Source organism: Styela clava, chromosome 2 (assembly GCF_964204865.1).
Source record: "Styela clava chromosome 2, kaStyClav1.hap1.2, whole genome shotgun sequence".
NCBI classification, from domain to species: Eukaryota; Metazoa; Chordata; class Ascidiacea; order Stolidobranchia; family Styelidae; genus Styela; species Styela clava.
In genome coordinates this window covers 10,348,391-10,370,921 of record NC_135251.1, presented here as the reverse complement: position 1 = coordinate 10,370,921, position 22,531 = coordinate 10,348,391, and the positions used below count along the sequence as shown (strand labels likewise).

The following is a 22,531-nucleotide window of genomic DNA, read 5'->3' as shown; positions in this document are numbered from 1 at the left end:
ACAGAATTAGTTACCTCCACATTGGTACACACACTTATGAAGAGACGCAAAATCTTTCCGGCTTGACATTGCCTAAACAAGTTGACTACCAACTGGCGCTCATATTAAATTTTGAACTAAGTATTTTTGAAATAGGAATGCTTCAACTTGGTTGAAATGGCAATACAATGTCAAGCACGAATAATAAAATGATCGAATTTTGAGTTGAAATTGAGCGTGAAATATGTAATTTTTATAATTTTCAATCTCGAAACTTCGAGAGGGGAAATATATTGCATTCATACAGCTAAATGTTGAAATCACACTAAAACACGTGTAACGTTACATAGTTACAACATTATTTTATTTTGAACTGAAACTTCGCGTGCGAATCATAAGGAATCAACAAATCCATTGTAAATACAAAAACAAAAGAAAACCGAACCTTAAGTAAGCGTTGAAAGGTTCCCGCCTCTCATAATGACGAAATAGTAAAGTAAATTTTTGAAATTAAAAAGTTAATTGTAGTAATCGAACATAGTAAATATTGAATAGTTTTTCAATGTTGTTTTAACAAATCTTTTAGCCTACAAACATAGTTATATGTTGCAATCACGTATTAAGAGACCCAGAAAAGATTCAAAAGACCAGTTCCAGCTCTGATTTTTGACTCAGTAAAACAATTTGAACTATACTTCCAAATCGGGATAAACAAAGTTTTGATCACGAAAGCTTATAGGCCTGTGTTTTTCAATCTTTTTGACAAAGCCGAAACAGTTGAACAGTGCAGCGGTTCAAGGAACCCCTGTGCATTAGCTTACTTGTTTTGTATTGTCTGAATTGTACACCTTATGAATATATATATTATAGGAAGTGTAATACTGACAAAATAAAATGATCTCAAATGTACAGAAAATTGATAATAGAGGTATTTGATTATATACAACACAATATATGTCCATGAAGTCTCTTTACAATTTAAAAAAAATTATTACAAAGTGAAATGATGAAATATTAAAATGAGGATTGTTTTATGTTAATCGATATTTGACAAAGTTTTTATCGACATATTTAATACATTCTAAACATTCAATTAAAAATATAATTACTTTATTTAGTACACTTTTATATGGGCACCATTAAGTACACGAAGAACATCCAGACGATACTCAATTTCCTGTCATGTTCGTTGTAGCATAGCCTCATCAATCGTTACAATGTCATTGATAATTCTTTGTTTCATGTGAATATAGACTTTCGGATTTGAAAGTGAATTTACATAACCCCTGTTCTTTACTGACGGAACCTCATTTGGAAAACTTCAGAATCCGACTACTATTTCGCTACACTAATTATAATGATGGTACACGGTGCAAGAGGCCTATGTATATGATTGAAGATAATTACATTTAAAAAAATATACTCATTTCAAAATTTATGTTTTTATCACCCATGATTAAAATGAGGCTAACAGACGTTTCGGACCTGAAGATAAATGTATCTCCGCACTCGAACCTGCTTGGGCCGTTTGGTTCGAAACGTCTGTATATCTTTGTATACACCGGTTGGCGTTTACGAATAGAGCGAGGTACATAGTCTGCACCAAATCGTGCAAAAACCTACTAAAAATTCACTACGACGTGCAAAAATTAACTGAAACGACTTAAACCTACAAGAAACTTGCTAAAACGAGCCAAAAGGTATAAAAACTTTCCTGTCAATGTACATATTCTTTGGAACATATAGTCAGTACTTAGCGTTAGAATGTGTTACATCCGAAGTATGGGAACAAAGATGGCGGACATCGGAATGTAGTATGTGTACCAGGTTATAGGGTTTGGCTATAACTTTAGATACAGACACTACGGGAGTCATTTGGCTAGTCCCCGAACTTGTAAAAGAACTAAAATGGAGTATTTATTCATTGGCTTCTGCATAAAATGCATCTATAATAATATTTACCAGGTAATATTCAGAGTGAGGGTGTGAAAAATTAAGTAAACATTGATGAACCGGAAAGAGCTTGCAAAAATAGTATCTTTTTAAGTTTCAGTATTTTCTTATTCAGAGCCTCGTTTAGATTAAAAAATGAAAACGGTCGTATTGCAGGATATGATTAGCACAAACCTTAGCACACAAAAACAAATTTTACGGTCTCGCCAGTCTATTGTAAATACCCATTGTCAAAAAATATGAGCAAATTATGACAATAAAAAGGGAATAGCAGAGGAATTTTGCCACGTATGAATACACTATTAATTTTAACTAATATTTCAGTGTATAACATGACCTTGTGGTGAAGAATTATCTTGAAGACTTCTAAGTTCGAACGACGCATATTCACGCTTTCGCTCCGAATCCGAACAAGGCCTTTTACGAGCGGCAGCCACTAACGATGTGTAGGGGGATACTATTTTTGAAAGAAACGAAATCTTTACGGGTCCACTCGATTCATTAAAAAAAAGGGACTGGAAGGGACTGGAACCTATGGGCAGGGGGATACTCACTTGGCTAACACAGACAGTACCCGAGCTCGTAATAGAACTAAAATAAGGAAAATCGGAATAAAATTATAACCTAACCCTGACCTGGTACACACACTACTGGAGTACCAAAATCTTCTGAATAATTACGACGGAAATTACGGAATACTGTGCAATTATATTAATTTAACCGTAATGTTTAGTAATAAATCCATATGCGGGCTGTGACATAATTTGCGAGTACCCGGGCTGAGAAAAACATTTATCTAGCGAGAGAATTCATGTAAAACACACATACCACACAAAAGAGTCTATTTATTTTATTGGAACGAAATTTTTTATGTTTGTCCGCCCAGATTTAATAGATATAGACTATTGTTCCCTTGTACGCTGTGTTTGCAGAACCATTCAGCTATAGTGATCATTTTCCCCATTTTTACCGTTTTGTATGAATAATGTGTTCAAGTATCATGGGGTAATTAGTGAATCATGTAAACGATTTTTGTGTTGAAATGATAATGTGTTTCGTAATGGCAGTTACAAAAGAGTGTTGTGATTAATACATCAAAAATTTCTGAAATAAAATTCACAGGGTTTAGACGAATACCGTTCATGATTCAGAAGTGAATACAGAGTCATACGAACGGTTTGGAATGTGTAGGGATTTGCAAAAAGTTAAAAAAAATCGGCTCCGGAATCTGAGAATTTGCTAGCTCAATTGATCCAATTAAAAACATTTTCAATACGAATGTGAGACACAAAAAATGTATAAATATATCAATTCATGTGGCAACTTTAAATTATACTGCTGCAATTTTAAAAATATTGTTTTGGAAAAAAAGTCAAAAAGGAAATTCCTAAGATATTTCATTACCCGGTTTCCAAATCAGTGGTGTTATGATATGAATGGACGACACAAAAAAACGTTGAATAAGCTCGTATATCAGTTTATTTGGCAACTTTGAATTATACTGTTGCAATCGTAATTTTCATTACAAAAATTCAAAGTCGATTTCCAAATAGAAAACAAAAAGATAGTTCAACACCAAATTATCAAATCAGTGACTATTGATGAGATTCATTCAAAAATATTCGAATACCTCAAAATTAAACTGAACGTTTATAAAATTCAACAAACTTCAAAAACTCTCTTTATGCAAATTAATCGCCCATCCGCTGCTACAAATCACTAATCCAAACTAAAGCATTACCTGGTAAACTCTTCGCGTATTCGACCAATACTTGCACGTGTACTGTTGTGATGTCTGATAGTCTGCACGTGGTTTTGGATTCTTTATTTATATACTTTTCCTGTTATATATTAATTATTAGTTGCATTATAATTGTGCGAAAATCAATGAAATTTGTAAATATTTATAGGGAGTCTATGGAACCCTAAAATTTTTAAAATTACAGAGGAAATTTATCGATAACATATATTGTTTTGGCCATCAACTGACTTCATACCAAAATTGAAAATTTAAGGGAATTTATGGACGCCCTGTTTATATATGACTCAACAATGTCCATACAATTACTTTGGTCACAGACTGAATAAGATTCATGGTTGTCTCACATTACTAAAGACTTTTTGTTTGAAATATTTTTGAACCTTTCTGACCCTACTCGATATAATCATAGCACCTATCCAAAACTAACTTGCTATCCTTATTAAAGCTAAAATTTTATTCTAAAAGCCAACTATGATAGCCTGCAAGTTCTTGTTTAATGATAACACATAACGTGAAGAAGTGACTAGAGAATAATATATAAAAACAAGCCGGTAGGCGCCCAGGATTTCTGCTGATAGTTGAGGCCCGCAATCAAGCAATCGGTTCCATTTCATCCATATTGGTACTGCCATTCAGACGCTAAAGCGAGACACATATACAGACAGACAGTAAGACAGACAGACAGACAGACAAACAGATAGACAGAACGACTGGGAATAAACGTCTCCTAGGGCGGAGATCTAATAATTCAAAGGTTGAAACCAAATAAAATCTGCACTTACCCATCTCTTGACAATATCGGGGTTGATTTTATAATGTTTGAAAGCTTCTGAAACCGTTTCGATTAATTTTGTTTCTTCGTCAGTCAAGGTGAGAGAAACCTGGAGTAAATGAACATTTTTTATTGTCGATGCAAGGAAATAAGTTTGCGTTCATATCTTTTTTAAATATTATATTTAGAGGAATTGGTAATAAATGGTTTGACGATCTGAACAGTTCCGATTAGGGATGGATATATGTTGCCAATCGCCATTCGAATAGTCCCCTCTGTAGAGGTTAAATTGGGCTGTCATAAATACAGGGAAAAGGATGGATATACAGTCATGATCATCATTTTAATGGTCCTCTCTGCAGGGTAGCTGCCATACTTGACAGTAATTTTCAATTTTAAGCCAGCTACATAAGATGTGTACAGCAAATCAATTGCAATGTTCTATATAACTTGTTTTTCTAATTTGTTTAAATGTCTCACGACTAAGTGAAAATTGTGTCAAGACGTGTCATAGGTTGTGAAAAAAAGTGGTATTAATTAAATCTGGATAATCACAATGTACCGTAATTGCCCAACTATCAACTTATTATATTATAATGCATCGCTTTGTACAAAAACCAACACCCCGAATAGCTCTAATTATTCATATTATATAATAAAAGCCTGTTATTTCAATGAATCCTAATTAGAGTAATTCGAGACATAACATTTTCGGCGCTCCAGAAGTGTGTGTACCAATATGGAAGTAACTAATTTTGTTCGCCTACTCTATATCAAGTTTTGTAAAGGGACTGGAACCTATGGGCAGGGTGAATATCCACTTTGCCAACACAGACAGTCCCCGAACTCGTAATAGGACTAAAATAAGGAAAATCGGAATAAAATTATGCCCTAACCCTAATCTGGTACACACACTATACGGGAGTACCGTTCTTTGATTATGCCTCTATGTATGATACTTCTGTTAAAAATTGAATGAATTCAATGCCAGCGTGAAACTTACCCCATTGTCACCATTTTGTGAGCTATCTGATCCCCATGGTGATGATGCTACGGATGACTGACCACCAGGTGATGTAACACTTGTGCTTTGTGACGTTTCATCTTGTTGCTTGACCTCATCGTTTTGCTCTTGTTTTTGCTTCCGCCTTCGTCGTTTTGATTGACATTGTATTTCAGTAAGAAGACCTGTGAAACAATATTTAGGTAAAATTACATTTTTATAAACATTGAAATACGTTTTGATCAATCAAATTCGCCGATTTTTTAGATAAATATGCAATATACATAATAGTATATATTACTTCACTTAATTGACTTTGTAATTGAGAAATTAAGCAATATTATGAGTTACTGTTCACAGCTTGCTCAACGCACGAAGCTGTCGATTAAGCAATCAGCGCTTTGCACATACCCGAATGCCCACATTATTTGAAACATGCTTGCTATTTTGCACTTCTGCACGAATTTTTTTAATAACTGTGTTTTTAAAATTGTATTCTATCTTGCGTTCTCAGAGTATAAATTAATCGCAGACAAAATGATGCATAAGTTTTCCCTCGTTAATTATTGAGTTTCTTATATACCGAACGACTTTAAAATACTGTTTCCGGTTAAATCGCTAAGTACTGTTCATTCATCCTAATCTGCATTACGTAACGAATTATTTAGTCCAAGACCTGTATACACAACAATCATTCCGCTTTCAAGTTTTGCAAACAAATAAGAATTTGTGCATCTAACAGAAGCGAATGGGTTGGTTGTCCAACTGAACATCGACTGCATTAACAGAGTGTATACAGAAGTCAATGAATAAATGTTGCGTGGAAGAGAATAATAAAGCAAGCGCGTTGTTTAATTTCCCGCACCACCACAATGATTAGCATAAACGCTCGCTCTATAGTCTACAAACCCGATTCGAAATCATACTTACCTGACGGGGCAGTCAACCGCGATCAAGCAGGCGGTTCTGCCTAGGCGAGGCCTAGCCATTGCACTTGGGCTGGGCTGACCCTAGCGATTATCCCAAATGTGGATAACTCGGTCGTGTAATTTCTGTTAGTGGGGACTGCGTTCGCGCTATCCCCTTCCAATAATTCATGTTAGATGATATAAGTGCGGAGCGCAATGCTTGAGGAATCACGACCGATTCCTAGCACAGGAATATATAGATAGCATCACGGGAAATATCCAACGGGCGCTGGGATAAAACTAGTTGTATCAGTAAATTAAATATATATTCGTACTGACATAACGAGGTTTCAAATATTATTTTTACAAAAATTACTTGCCACTAAAGCTCAATTACTAACTACAATTGCAAGACTTAGTTCATTATATCTTGGATCCGAGTTCGGTACCAAACTCTTTTAATAGTTATGTAGTTGGTTATGTAGATTTCATTCCCATTTAACCGTGTTCCTGATTATAAAGACGTGAACTGATTCGAGGTTTAAGTTAAACTGGCGAGTAATGCATCACGGCCATGCTATGTGGAATTCATTCCCATTTAACCGTGTTCCTGATTATAAAGACGTGAACTGATTCAAGGTTTAAGGTAAACTGGCGAGTAATCATGGCCATAATATTCCATAGTTCCGTAGCTATTTGAGTGACGACGATCGCCCGTGGCATTGCTCAGAGATGTGTCTAATATACTTTTGGGTGAATGTGTGCGGTCATGCTTGGAGCAAACTCTCGCAATAAGATCTCGGAATAAAAAAAACGCGCAGTTTCGTTGTCACTAATCAAAATAAATTTTGTCTACTATATTAGGTATTTCTAGGGCTCTTACATTCTTCAAGCATTCCGACTTCTTTACATTTCTTTAATCGACAATGAGGACATTTTCTTCTTGTGTATGTGTCCATCTCACAGTTACCCCCTTGTTTACACCTGAAATAATAAAGTTGCTTTGAGCAGGGCAATGATACAATATAAAATGTGCGTTTAGGATTTGAAATTTGACCCCATTTCTTACCATTAGTGCCTTAAAGTGCATTATATGTCACTGACCATATCTTAGAAATTAAACTTAAAGAATTGATTTAATAATTTGGTTTACAATTAGATGCAGACACTGAAAACACTCGTTGAAAATAATTAATATAAGAATAAATAACTGACGAATGCAAAGTCGATTTTTAAATTTCGGTTATTTCAGTTGAAATGAATTTCTAGATAGAGAATTCCAAATATATTCTCTCGTTATTTAAGTTGATAAATCATATAAATAATATAATCACTATGTTTACAAGCTGTGAAAAAGTAATCATTAAAGTATTTATAGCAGTATAGCGTAAACAGCTCAATTTGATTCGTATATATGTGTTATGAGGAAGAGTTTAGGTAATCGTGTATCAGTATGGATTCCTTTGTTTATATCTCGTCATTATTACATTATTGTTTTTCACATTGTAATCACTGATTATCGTCAAGTCGTCATCGTCGTCAATTATCGTCGTATTGATCCGTCTTTCTAGCTGTTACGAGTATTATTAAACGGTGTTGCGATTAGGTTTGACTATACCTTGTGGTTAACAAATTATGTTCTTGTGTTTAGGTTACGAATTTAAGATGTGTTTTTAGTTTCTTAAAACCAAATTTTTGGTTATTATAAATAAACTCTCATTCAGAATATCTTCATTCTGATGTGTCAGTAGGCGTATGGGAATGCGTTGTTGATGAAGTGCTATTGAAGAAGTTTGTGGTGCAGAGTGTCTGAACAAAGTTTCGTGTGTTTGAAGGAATGTGATATGGTTTGTAAACCGTGGCAGAAATATTTCGTCAATGCAAGATGATGACGTCAGTCGCATTTTTGGATTTGAAAGTATTGCTTTAACATGACAAATTGCACGAATTCAAAACGCTTTCATATTTATAAAATGTTATGGTATTCAAAGACTTCATCATGCGTCATACATTCCTAAATTAGGAATCACGTAACCGAGGTGAAGGCGAATCTTGATTCAACCTCACCCTATTACATATCACATAGGGCCTAAAAAAATCAAGCACCCTACAATTAAAAAGTTATTTGTTTGAATTTTTTTTTTTTATGAATCACTGCTACAAAATGAACAATTTTCACGGATTCAAAACATTTCGTTCTCATATTGACATTTTAAAACACATTTCGCTTTTTTATCGTATTTTATCACGCAAATGAGCGATGTCCATAAAGAAACCTTGCTTTGAGATCGCACTCACTTCATTCCCATTGGCCTACCCTTAAAAAATGAAGGAATACGTCTGTCAGGCAACATCAAGTGACCGATTATATAGTTAGGAAGTACATGGATGAGCGTGAGCCATACAGGAGCCTTCTTTGATTTAACCTGACCATGTCCAGAAAATCAAAAACCCTTCAATTAGTAACTTTCAAAAATTTAAAATACAGTACTGCTACAAAATGGACAATTTTCACATATTCAAAACATTTCGTTTTCATATTAAAAACACATTTCGCTTTTTTATCATATTTTATCAAGCTAGCGAGCAAGGGACATAGAGAAAACTTGCTTTAAAACGCACCCTACTCACAAATCATGATCGACCGAACGTGACAAAAAACCACCCTACAAATGATTTGTGTCAACAAAAGTTTAATATGAAAGCCAGGAAGTAATATGTCGGTCAAAAGTAATTGAGATTATTTGCTCCTATTTTATGTGCGGAGAATTGCTGTTGAACAATGCTCGATTCTATATCGACTAGCGCGTTTGATATTTATTGTATTGTATTGCTAGGGGCCGAGGTGAAGAACTTGAAATATAGCTTTCAGAAAGAGCTAAATATAACTCATATTCGAAGCAATATTTCAAAAACGTCAAGTTCAAAGGTTTGATTTTGACAAATGAAATGATTGCTCTTTCTATAAAAACTTTACCCCCATGTGAACCCGATTTTTTTTTTACAAAGAAAACAAATTTTTGTCAACATGTATAAAACATAGATTTGTTGCTCTGCCACCAATGCATGTCCGTGCCATTTTAGCTAGAAGTTCAGACGTCCTCCAACATCGGTATATGCCGTTATTTATTGACATTTACAAAGCCTCATTGGGCTGATATGTAGACTTCAATGGAAGTTGGCAGATTCTCAACAATAATATGATTGCGTTTACGGAGGTGTTTCGACTTTACAAAAAATTCATAAAATGGCGCGAACGGCTATAGCCGGGTGCTATGTGGTAGAGTTGATATTTATTTGATCACATACATGGACATAGATTCAAAATGCATTGCGCGGCGAAAGCACGATAAAATTTTCACATCAATTCAATTCAATTTTAAAAAATAAAAATTTTATTTGTGAATTTGTTGTTTGCTGCGAAACCAAACATTAGAGAACCACCGCCCTTTGAAAGAATATTCAAATAAAATTTACATGTTTTGAAACCGTGGAAATGCTGCAATTATGTAATTTTAAAACATACACTTATACAGAAAAGATTAGTCTGGAAGACGGAAATCTATTAATAGGGATTAATGTATAAAATGTTTTGATGTTTATGAATGAATCAAACTTCTTATGACGTCATAGACAGTTATGTTTTATCAAAGTATGGAAATATGTTGAACATATTTATGTAAACTATATTACATGATGTTTTATCTTTGATGACGTACTTCTAAAACATAAAAACATGAGTTCTAATACACAGTGGAAAATGTTGTCGAAATCATTTCTATTTTAGTGTCATGGAGTGTTCGGGCGGGAATTTCATTGAGTATAAGTTTTAAATGCTCGTTTTGTCAACTGCTCTAATAAATAAAAGAAGTAACATTTTAAGTGAGAAATAATGACAAAAATACTGACTTGATTTCTAAACATGCAAAAAATGTTATTCAAGATTAATTGACGAAAATCTGCCCTTGAAATGATAAAACAACAAAATTGAAATCTTAAAAAAATCATACTTTAAATTACCTATCACTGTATCTGATTTTTTTGTCCAGTTTTAATCAAATATGCATTGTAAGCATAACTTATTAACGTATCCACTTAGATAATATTGAACCCCATAGTTCGAGTTGTGACAGTTTATTTATTATACCCAAAATTATGGCTTTAAGAAACTAAAAACACATATTAACGCAAACACAAGGACATGGTAAGTATAGCCAAACTTATCAGACCACCGTTTAATACTCGCAACAGCTAGTAACAGCTGCAGTGAGTGGGGATGCAGTCCATTATCGCTTGACGATAATCAGTGATTACAACGCAAAGAACAATAATGTAATAATGACGGAATATAAACAAGGATCTTAAATTGTGGCACACTGCAACAGTAATAACTGAACTTAATCCTCATAACAGTCCGTATATAGTACTATAGGATTGTTTACCACCGATTATTACATTCACGGAACAGTAGGTATATATGTACAAAACAGTTGATTGAACTTAGTAAGAGATTAATCAATCTTGTGTATAAATAGATCGACCCCCAAAGAGGTAACCAAGTAATTTAAAGTTTCCACGGATTTTATGAGACCTCATTGGCTATTTATAACATAGTAGCATAGAAATACAACAACCGTAGGTCGTACGCGCATCGGTCGTTGTTTATTGAAAGACTCTAAAAATATTATTAAAATTTTAATTACAATGGAGATAAACAACGTGATATCGCACGATTTTGATTATTTGTAATTGTGGGAGACTATTTCTCAACTTTTTGTAACGTTATTGATTGACATAGTCTAACCTATTTCAAACGCAGGAATAAAAGTGCTGATAAATAAAAGATTGTTTCCTTCTAAAACAATTTGCGCCAAATGTGTAAGATGAAAGCTTGTAAAAAGCGCATTCTGAACAAATATACATCACAAATAGCAGAAAATTACAAGGCCTTAATTTATAGACGTTTTTGCCGGGTTATTTCCGAAATTTACTTTTCAAAATCTCCCATGAAAACCCGAGGGTTCAGAACAAGTGTGCCCTAAACATACCAGTAAATTACAGGTTTTAAATATCATATTTGTGCGAGAAATTCTAGGAATTTACTTGTCTAAATTATGCATGAAAACATAAATTTAGTCCTAATTTTAGAATTTTATTTGGGTTGTTCCCAGAATTCACTTTTCTAATTTTCCCGTCAAAACCATCAACTTACCCTTGTTTATATGAAGTTTTATTTGTGATCGATCTTCGGAAAAATCCTTTACATCCTTCACATGTTAACGCATTGTAGTGATAACCAGAAGCCCGATCGCCGCACACTTGACAGAGATCTTCAGGTTGCCGTTTGCGAATCTGGAGGAAGGTTGAATAAATTCAATTGTACTACAATATAATAGTTTGAAGTTTTTTTTTTTCATCACATCTGAGTAACATATTTTCTAAAGTTCACCACGAAATGCTATTTTAAAAGTGCTTTGTATTTCTTATAATATTAATAAAAATATATATAAGTATGACAAAAAAATTGTAACGAAATCCAGCAGAATTATTAAAAACTGACCCTGATAACATATATTCTTATAAATAAATATGATGAATTTCTATATTTATACTTTATACGCCTGATTGGATGCAGTTACCACCCTCAACCAAAGAATGCCTTCAATTTTTTTGCGGACATTGGTTCTGGAAAGAGAGACACTTTTGGAGCCGTGTGATTTGGCAAAGAAATTTAATTTATAGTAACAAATTATCTGCGCTCATGTTGCTATCGTAGAACGTTTGTAAACGTTTTTTGATATTTGTGACAAAACAACTTTTTTTGTAATATTTGCTTCTAATAAGAGGTACAAAATGATAGGATGAGTAATATTAGCTACACATACCTCTGGTCCTTTATTTTCACCGCCTTTGCTTTTCTTTTTATCCGAAGAAGTTTTTTGTAGTTTTCTTTTATTGCTATCCGGTTTTTCAATTTTAATATCCGGTTTTGACTCCTGTTCTGTTATTTGCATACCTGATATACTAGGCAGAGGCTCAGTTTTTGTGTTTTGATTTGTGGGAATAGAGTTGCGTTGATTGGATACGTCAATTTGTAAGTATGCTGGATTACGTGACTCACCACTAGGTATCGACGTGAGGTCGTACTCTTTGATATTCGTGATAGAATTTGGCAAAAATGGAGAAATGGGGGGTATTGAAAACGTCGGCGACGGGAGGGTTAATATTCCCGATGACGTCATTGATGAATATGCCGTGACGTCAGAACAGTTTGACGTAGGTGTAATATTTGGAGGCGGTGGGAGAAATACACCGTTATCGGTAGTGGACACCGGTCTGGACCAATCGTGAAACTGCAAATTTTGATAAGATCCGTTCGGGTGTATTTGTGTATTCCTAGGTTCGTAGCTTTGTTGCATATGTCCGCACGGACCTCGAAAAACTGGGTGACTTCGATGTCCATGTCCCATTTCTGCTCTCTGTTGTTGTAACTGAAAGTTTGAGTAACAACTGGAACATGATGCTGATGCGTGCAGATGCTGACATGCTGTATAATCATTTGAATTCATATTGAAAGTCATTGACTGTAGGATTGTTGAATGAAGAGCACATTCTGGACAAGGAGAGTGGGATAGACTTGGATTCGAACACGGAATCGTTAGAGCAGAGGAAGAACTAGGAGGAACAATAACTCCGGGTTGTTCAACGCAATCAAAATGCGGGTAATGATGAACAGGCGATGGAACGAATTGACTGCTTGCCATCATATGGCATCTGCAGAGTAGCTAGACCTGTAACCTAAAAATCATAAAAACAATATTTTCATGTTAGACCAGTGGTTTTTAAACTTTTTAAGCACCGCCTCTTTCTAAAATTCGCCAAGTCGCGCCACACCGCTAAAATAAACTAGCTAACGAACGATAAGCTACAAATAACAAATAGTAAGACAAAATTATTTTTCATTAAAAAAGCAGGTTGAAAATACGTGGATGGAATCGCAATCTCTGTCTAAATAATAAATAAATGTAAATATCCAAAATAAGAATAAGATCAAATCTAACAAAATATTTTTATTTTTGAATAATTTCACGACCCATCAAAAATTTTTATACACCCCCTCTGTGCAATCAAATTATCTAGCTAATCTAGCTTTTCGATTGAACAATTATAGAAAAAACAATAATTTTGAGAACACGAAGGCAGATTAAGATAAAAAAAAAGATGAAAAATCTTTCTTGGATTTTAAGCTTCCTCTTTTTACTTATTATATTGTTCTAATAATTCTAAATTTCGGCTCATTATAAAATGTCGAAATAACTTAGTATTTGATGCACTGTAACCCACCTATTATTTTCACACCACTACCACCGTTCTACAACAAATAAATCCATTGATTTGAAAATTATTTTGAAATATCCAATTCCTCGATAGGACAATTTTTTTAGTTGAAACTGGGTTAAATACATGCGTAAAGTTGTCTCTGACATATTTTGTGGTTTCACCACTGATCAATGAATTTTTGTCTTACACTCGTTACGAAAGTTCAGCGCAGTTTTAATTGCTTGGATTACAGTAACAACATGGATACTACTTAATTCTTCAGACTTCTTCAGACAAGCATTGAAGTCTGACCTCGGTCAGACGAAACGTTACAGAAATATATTTGTGTTAGTGTGCAGATAGACTCTTGAATTGAATAGAATAGTCATTTTCACTCTTGCTATAGCATCCTTGCGTTATACACATACGGATCCACCTGCGCAAAGGCAAAGAGCAAGGAAAGGTTGTTAGTTTCACGTAACCCCAACTGATAGTAACATGGATACTGTTACATTAGGTATTCATTTCGGCTAAGTCCCAAGTTAGGAAATCCAATGGTATTACTATGGCCATCACTATTTCAAGCGATTCGGAAAAAGTAAAGCCAAATTTTCTTGTAAATAAAACAATTGTAATAGCTTCTATTCAATATTCACTCCTAGAAGTAAACTAAATCATTGGCTGCTGTTTATACAAAATATTTTTCAAAATGTTCAAACAACTGCAAATGGTCTCAATTCTCTGATAATTTTCGCCGAATTTTTATATGAATAAGCGCCCTGAAAGTATTTAAAATTGTGTATGGTCGTTCTATTTATTCTTTTAATCTCTGCTGACTTTTAGTAAAATATCCGAGACAAAAAAATATACGCAATTTATAATTGTTTATAACTTATCTACTGCTTGGTATAAATTAAACTAAAACCTGCTGCAAATAAACATATATTTTTGACCTGAAACATAGATTCCCAAATTATTTACTCTTTGTAAGTCAAATCAAAAACAAATCAAAATACATTTGACTTTTTTATGTACTAAGTATCCTAATTTTTAAGAACTAACCACATACAGATGAGAGGGAATTTTCAGAAAACGAATGCTATTTTGTGGCTCACTCAAAATGATCTAACACACGACACACAGTATGGAATCCTTGAAAAATCAGCTCCGATCGAAATGATTTCGATGCTACTGTTTATACAAGTACAGTTCATTACAGGTTTGGTATTTTTAACAACAACCATAACACGTACGATGTTAACCGCTTTCTCGCGAAGCAAACCATCGTAAATAAAGATTTGCGCACGAGTTCAGTTTCTGTTGTCAAATCAATCTTCATTTTAGATAAAGATTTCAACAAGTGATAAAGTGTAATTAAGAAATCCCAGAAAAGCTACCGGAATTATATAGTAATAACGATTGTATGAATTGGTGTATAACTAGGTTAATAATATGGAGGGATATAGTGCTAATTGGTATTAGTATAATGAGTTAATGCTTGTGAAAATTTTGAAAGAAAGAAATCTCATGCATATGTAAATAAAACTGAAGCCTATGTTGAAATAGAGAGTGGAATTGTTCTACATTATTTTAGATCAAACCATTTACAGCAAAAATGGTGGTGTATGGATAGGGGTGGATGTATGGTGCTCATTGGCTGGCGACTTTCTCTGCGGAAAGATAGTGCAATGCTACACTATATCTGAGCAGTAATTTAAGCTTAGTTGAGTGTCGTCGTAGATATGGATTGAGTGTCTGAACCCCCTTTCAAAATGAAAATAAAAAGTATTTTTCTGTATCATATATAGCAATTTTTCATAGTTTGAAACGCTTTTTAGACCCTTAAGACTATTGAAAATTCATTTTTCTGGCCTCCGCCTGCTAGCTGATATGATAAAATTGGAAATTTGAAATTTCAGAAACCCCCGCTTTGAAAATTCTTGGCTGTGCCCCTAGACGAGTGTTCTGATAATTTTAGCTACGTTTTCTAAAATACCCAAAATGTATATATACACTTTCATTTAAATGCACAATGCAACTCCGAAAACTTATATTCAAATAAAAATGTTGTGAAGTTGAAAGCAATATACTATTTCACTGGTAAATGGGACATTGATAGCCTGGGTCCAGACTACAGACTTCATTTCAGCGAGATATTCAAGTGTAAATAAACATCTCCCGAGACTAAAATAATTTGACGAAAATTATATTTGCGTTTATATTGACTTTCCTAGTCTCCACGTTTCAAACTTTTGCACATGAGGGACAGTGCTCTCTCAAAACTGAAACGATCAATAACTAAAACTGAATTCAGCTATATTTAAAAAATTGTCATATATAGTACTGACAGAATCCTGAGTTGTAATGTATAATTGTACATATTTAAGATATTTTCGCTCAATGGCAACTTCACCTTCACAAGTGAAAATCCGGAACCAAATGGGTATCCACATTTAAAATTACTCGAGATTAACTATCTATACCGTTTTGCTGTTGGCAATCTGTATGCCAATAATGAAAAAAACTGTCCAAGCAGCGCTCCCTTTCTAGAATTTTCATGTCTCGCGCCCACCTCAAAAATAACTAGCTAACAGTACAAAGATAGATAGTACAGCTAAAGAATGTTTCATTCAAAAAGCACGTTGAAAATACGTGGATGGAACGTAAATAATGAAATAAATGAAAAGTTTTGAAATGTAAATATCCAAAATGAGGCCGACGAGATCAAATGTAACAAATACATTTACTTATATATTAGCTTCGAGCGTCTGGATTAGAAGAAACGTTGCAGTGATGTTATATCCATATAAGCTCTTTGCAAGACTGTGGGAGCAAACCAAACGGATGTCGTCGATTTTATTCAATCTTAAATTTTTATGTAATAATAGACCTCACATTTACTGACGTGAATTTGTGTGAGGTTTTACAGCTAACAGGAAAAATATTTATATGCTTTTATATTAACATGTTTTATGAGCTTTGCAAAATATGCTAAATATTATTTGCTGTAGATACCACCATAGTTTATGGGAATTACTACTATAAAGCCCTGAATACAATTTTGATATGAAGCTGCAAATTAATTTTTTCTAGTGCGTTCAATCAGCTATCAAAATGAAATCCAATGTAATCTCCAATAGAGCTCATTAAGATGAAACAAGGTCTCTATATTTATATATTTATATACAAAATCACTCAAATTAAGAATATTGATGCCAAAATTACGGTTGAATTTACTGTTTTATTATTATGGATACACCGCAATATTAAGGAACTGCTGTTTTATAATAGGTTATAAAACATACACAAATATTTTCAAGAATATTATATATTTTATACGTTTCATTGCTTGCGTGACTTAGTAAAAAATAAAAATTATATATGCATTTCATCTTTGATGTATTGTAACAAAACACATGTAATTTTGAAATTAAAATGTACAAAAAGAATAATCATTTATTACATAAATGTCCGAGTAGCTATCCCAAAATTCTTCAGCGGGGATCTACAAACCTACAAACATTGTTCTAATACAGTGGTTCTCAAACTTTTTATGCCACTCCCTTTTTTAGACTTTGTCAAGTCTCGGGCCCCACCTCAAAAATAACTAGCTAACAATAAGCTACAAATAATAAATAATAAGGCGAAAGTATGTTTTATTTAAAAAACACGTTGAAAAAATGGAACGTAAATAATGAAATAAATGATGTTTTGAAATACGGGTAGGATCAAATCTAACAAATGTTTTTATTTTTAGTTAGCTTCACGCCCCCTCAAAAACTTGTCTACGCACCCCCCATTAGGGCGCGCCCCACGGTTTGAAAACCATTGTTCTAATATGAAGTCAAAACATTCTCTTTTTAAAAGAGAGTCACACGCATTCCATTATGATAAGAGCTGTTCTGTTTTTGAGGCTTTTTGAACTTCCAAGATTATTTCCAATTTCAGATAAAGAAATTCGCTTTGGGTATAATTTTAACCAGGCATTGGCCAAGTTATCTCTGACATAAACGATCTTCGCACGAGTAAATATTTTCAATTTGTGTGGAAACCTTGATATTCAAATACATATTACGTATTTCAAAGTGAGAGCCCAATGTTTTCACATTATCTGAATATCTTTACAATTTTGTACTAGGCCATACTTCAAATTACTAGAAATATTATTTCAAGAACAAGCAATCCCAATGACATAATATGATTACATCATCTTTTACCCTTTCCCGATATTAATAGACGCATATTAGATAGCGTTGTTTAATTCAACATTACAATACAATTCTTATTTCATCAATTTGTTTTACTCAATGTTTGAGTGGTATATATATGTTTCACTGTTATCAAGACAAACACAAACGAACATAAGACAGGTGCAGGGAAGGACACTGATTCATAGGTTTTTGTCAGTGCTCATTGCCTCCCTTTGGTTGTAATTTCTATGAAAATAACTAAATTGTCTAATGACCTGACATGGGCACTACGACAACTACGGTTCGCGGGCCAAATCCGGCCCATTGGGTGATTCAATCTGTCCCGCATGATGCTGCCATGAATTGCTGTTGTTTTTAAATCAGTAATCGTTCAAGTATTTTTACTTTATTTAATACATATTTAAGGGCGAAAACAATACGGGGTTATCGATAAATATCCTTTTAAATTAAAAAAAAAATGCAAGACGTCATGGATGCCCTATCTTTTTAACATGGCTGTGCCACAATGGGTCCATTAGAATTAGTGATGTGCTTCCTATGATAGAATGTCTGGGGTAGAGTAAGGATAGTTTATTTAAATATTGAAATGAATCGTCCAACCAGTAATACCATTATGTTGAATAACAGAAAATTACACCAAGAAAATAACAGCATTCTTAATATGAAGTCGCAATGACGCCTATTAACTCAGTTTCAATATTAGTAATGGTGCCCATTTCTAAAAGGCCGTGTAAAAGTGAATACGCTAGCTTTTGTAATGTGTCCTCTATGATCAACGTGATATTTCTTGGACATGAACAGTGTTAACTTCTGTAAATATTGAAATAAACTTGACCAATTTGAGTAACCGAATAAATTAACAGATTTCTTGATATGGAGCCACAACACCATCACATGCTTTTTGGGATTGCTTTAAATTTCTCACTGTTTCTTATAATTTTATAGCAATGGCCTGTATTTATTTTTGATTTTTGTGGCATAAAAATAAACTAAATGTCAGACAGGGCATAAATTGGCTGCACATGTTCAGCATTTCCCATATTTGAAAAAACATGTTCTATAATTGCTGCACATGTACAGCATTTCCCATATTTAAAAACACATTTTCTATACTGATTTGTGCCGATAAATGTGCAAACAATATGTAAGTATTGAATAAAATCAACCATAAAATCGGACTACGATAACAATGATTTTTAATATAAATTTGACGACATATGTAAATTTAATTGAGGAATCTTTTTTGCAATAGTTTGATTGCCATTTATTGTCTGAATTATATAAACTGGTAATACTGGCAAAACAGAATATTCATTAAAGCATAGCAAGTTTGATATATATTAATTGGTGACCGTACATTTGAACCCATGTACATTTGAACCCATGCGTATATCCACGGGTTCAATCTATATGCGGGTGCTAAAACCCATGGGTTAGGGTCAGTATAGGTTTAACTATCCGTGAAACAAAAAAAATTCCATAGGTGCAATAGCATAGAGGTGCAATTGTCATGGGTTCAAATGTACGGGGGTTCAAATGTAATGGAACCATATTAAATATGTATAAAGAATACACATCTAAAAATAAAGGCTCTCGGATTTGAACGGAAACTTGCGGAACCCCTGTACTGTACTGCCGGAACCATGATGTTCGCAGACCCCGGCCGAAAACCACTGATATATATAGACAGTAAGTAAACATAGATGGATGAGTGAATCAGTTAAAAAACAATTGGGGGATTTATTTCCTAATCGCTATTTGAATAACGTATATCGCGAATTTTATTTTTATTCTTTATGTACACTAGGCACCATCAAGGTCGGCGAAGACAACACGGATACTAGTCGATTGGTACGTACAAGTACAGGTGGTTGCCAGAAAAGCAGAAAATTTTAAGGTCAGATGAGATCACGAATAAATGCGTATAGGTGTAGGTTGGAACGATATTCCACAAGTTAACCTTCGTAACGCTACACGAGCTTGGATGTCTAGGTTAAGCCACTGCTCTGTTGTGCACGGACGACATTTCGAGCACCTATGAGCGTAATATGACATACATCTTTACAAAACTTTGTAGAAAATATTCTTTGTAAAAAGAAATAGCTGTGTGACAAATGTTCTGTTTTCCTAATTTTGGTCCTTATGTCTGAATAACCAGTCGCCTATCTAAGGGTGACTCAGCAAGTATAAAATCATCCCATCGCACTCAATAAACTTCAACTAACAAACCTTCAATTTCTTGTTGAAAGTCAACTTAATGCTCTTTTAAATTTCTCCTAAATAATTCCGACCCCGATTATCAAAATTCAATTCGCACTATGAATAATTCAAAAATTTTGACCAATGCGACTTTGAAAGAACAACCTCGACCTTGCTAGCAATAAACAAGTCAAAAGCATATTCTACTTCCACTCACATGATTTTTATTATCAAAAGCACTCTCTTTATAGTATTGGTTGTATTACTCTTCTTTTTGGTTTTAGTGCGATATCGTAGCAATTATGCCTACCGGCACGTTCTACCTAGAGCCTCAACCTGTGAGCAATCGTTATTGCGACTAGTCTGAAATACCGTTATGTGTCGCGTTCAGTGCGCGATGTCGACGCAAAAGGACGAAATACCTGGTTAAAAATTAACCCACGTTTCATATAGTATTCAAACAGAATGTTAACCTTTTGTTCACTGAATGATTTTTAACAATTACTACTGTTAGAACAGCATGGACAGCGCACGAACGGTGTTGAAAGAGTTATTAAAGTATGATTTGGCGACGTATTGAGCGTTTCCCTGGAGCTGAACTGAGTCGATATTTAGGCTGATTTACCGAACAAATTTGATATTTTTAGAAAATACTACAAAGCAGAAATCGAAAATCAGATAAAGGTTGCTCACGCGTCATCGATTCAAAAACAAAATCATTGTAGCGTGTCGTTTTGACCTCCAAGTGGACCATTACGTCACCAGTCGCGTGAGTCTGCTTGAGTGACGTGTCGTAATTAAGAAAATATTTGATTTTCCATGCGTGAGGTAACGCCGTGATTTGACTCATATGAAAATCTTTGTTAATTCGCGACTAAAATTTCGGTTCTGTTTACGTTTAGTCGGGATTATTTCTACATCGCCAACGTACATCGTCTAACGTGGGATAGATAGTTTATTACATTTAGTATTGTATTAGTAAATAATACAGAGCTACGATCTTGCTTGCATTCGATACAATATATGGTAATCCATGACGGTTATTGCTGCTTTTTTAAAAACGGAAGTATAAAAAATATATGCTTTATTAAGTTTTTAAATTAATGATGATCTCAATAATCTCAATAAGATTTGCATTTTTTGGAAAATCAACATCGTAATCGTAATATTTTCTTCGCTTTTCTTTCTACAAATCCATATATGTACAATACTACTTTAAAAAGGGTTGGTATATCGTCCCATTTGAATTAACTAAAAGTGTATCAATAAAAGTTTGCCATTGTAACATAGTCCATAATGAAAGCAAGCCTAGGGAAATCGTCATAAAATTTTGATATACTATCTGCACTAAACACAGAATAATATTATCGTTCTTAGTATCTTAAATCGTATCGTAAAATTACACCCATCGCTTGTAATTTTAAAACAAAAACTTATATTCTCAGAAGAAATATAAATTTGTTTTAAATTACTTTCCCTGCAGTTTAACATAGTATATTGCTGTGATGGGAGAAGTAATTTACAATGAATTTATTTTTTCTACTACCAACTAACTCTCTTGCTCAAGTTAATAAATATCATGATACTAATTGAAAATTGAAAACTACACTTATAATCTTATACTATAAAAACAATCCAAATTGTTTTTAAATTTATTGTAGTATTTCAAATTTAAACTCTAACCTTTCTTTAACAAACTAATAAAATAATGCATTTATAAACTCGTTGTTGACTTTTGTTGGGTTTACACTAAAACCTCAACTAAACGAAATAAATATTTCTCAAATGATCCGTGAACACTTGAAAAATCCAAATTCAACTTCGTTTTCACCGCCGCCTCATTAATCAGAGTAAAAAGTTGTCGGACGATAATCTTTTGTGCTAACAGTGACATTTTCTCTTTACTATGTGAAACTCCCGGTGGTGGTAGAAGCGATTTCTTCTATCCGACGGTATTTTACTCAGGAAATTCACGTCAAGTATTACATAGATATATATTATTTTGACAAATGTGTGTTGTTGCTACATTACGATTAAGAATTTCCCAAGTTCACATTTATGTGACGCTGGTAATGAAATGCAGGACTCGGTTGATAAAGTGTCCTCAAGATGGCGTTCTTAATCAGTAATAATTTGCGCAGTACTTGGTGGGCAGGCTGGTTACTGGGATGATTAGGGTGGGATATATAACTGTAATTATCGGTGCCAAAATTGAAATAGAATTGTTTTATTTTATATGAAATACAACACAAAAATGAGTTTATAAACTCATTTTGCAGTGGAGACAATTTAGCACGACAATTTATGAGGCAACTGTTGCGAATTATCTCAAAGATACGAAATAATCTTGTCCAAACTACAAACAGACAACTGTTGTTTAAAACTATCATCTGTACAAAATTGGTTGCCACGACAATGGACTTC

General features: G+C 33.8%; 1 protein-coding gene and 1 non-coding gene across 2 annotated transcripts in view; one reads left to right on the top strand and one right to left on the bottom strand.

The window, feature by feature from the left end:
- The window catches only part of LOC120336324 (bile acid receptor-like), a 34,632-nt gene extending 21,458 nt beyond the window's left edge, over positions 1-13,174 (bottom strand). Inside the window, exons 1-6 of the mRNA XM_039403985.2 lie at positions 12,263-13,174; positions 11,590-11,729; positions 7,261-7,361; positions 5,470-5,654; positions 4,477-4,575; positions 3,674-3,773 (exon numbers count right to left, since the gene is read on the bottom strand). Of these exons, the coding sequence (XP_039259919.2) occupies positions 3,674-3,773; positions 4,477-4,575; positions 5,470-5,654; positions 7,261-7,361; positions 11,590-11,729; positions 12,263-13,144 (1,507 nt within the window). The 5' untranslated portion in view covers positions 13,145-13,174. The remainder of the gene's footprint in view (positions 1-3,673; positions 3,774-4,476; positions 4,576-5,469; positions 5,655-7,260; positions 7,362-11,589; positions 11,730-12,262) is intronic.
- Positions 6,392-6,555, top strand: LOC120336979 (U1 spliceosomal RNA). The gene has a single exon (XR_005568915.2). It is a non-coding gene; the product is annotated as a U1 spliceosomal RNA (small nuclear RNA).
- Positions 13,175-22,531: the final 9,357 nt, after the last annotated feature.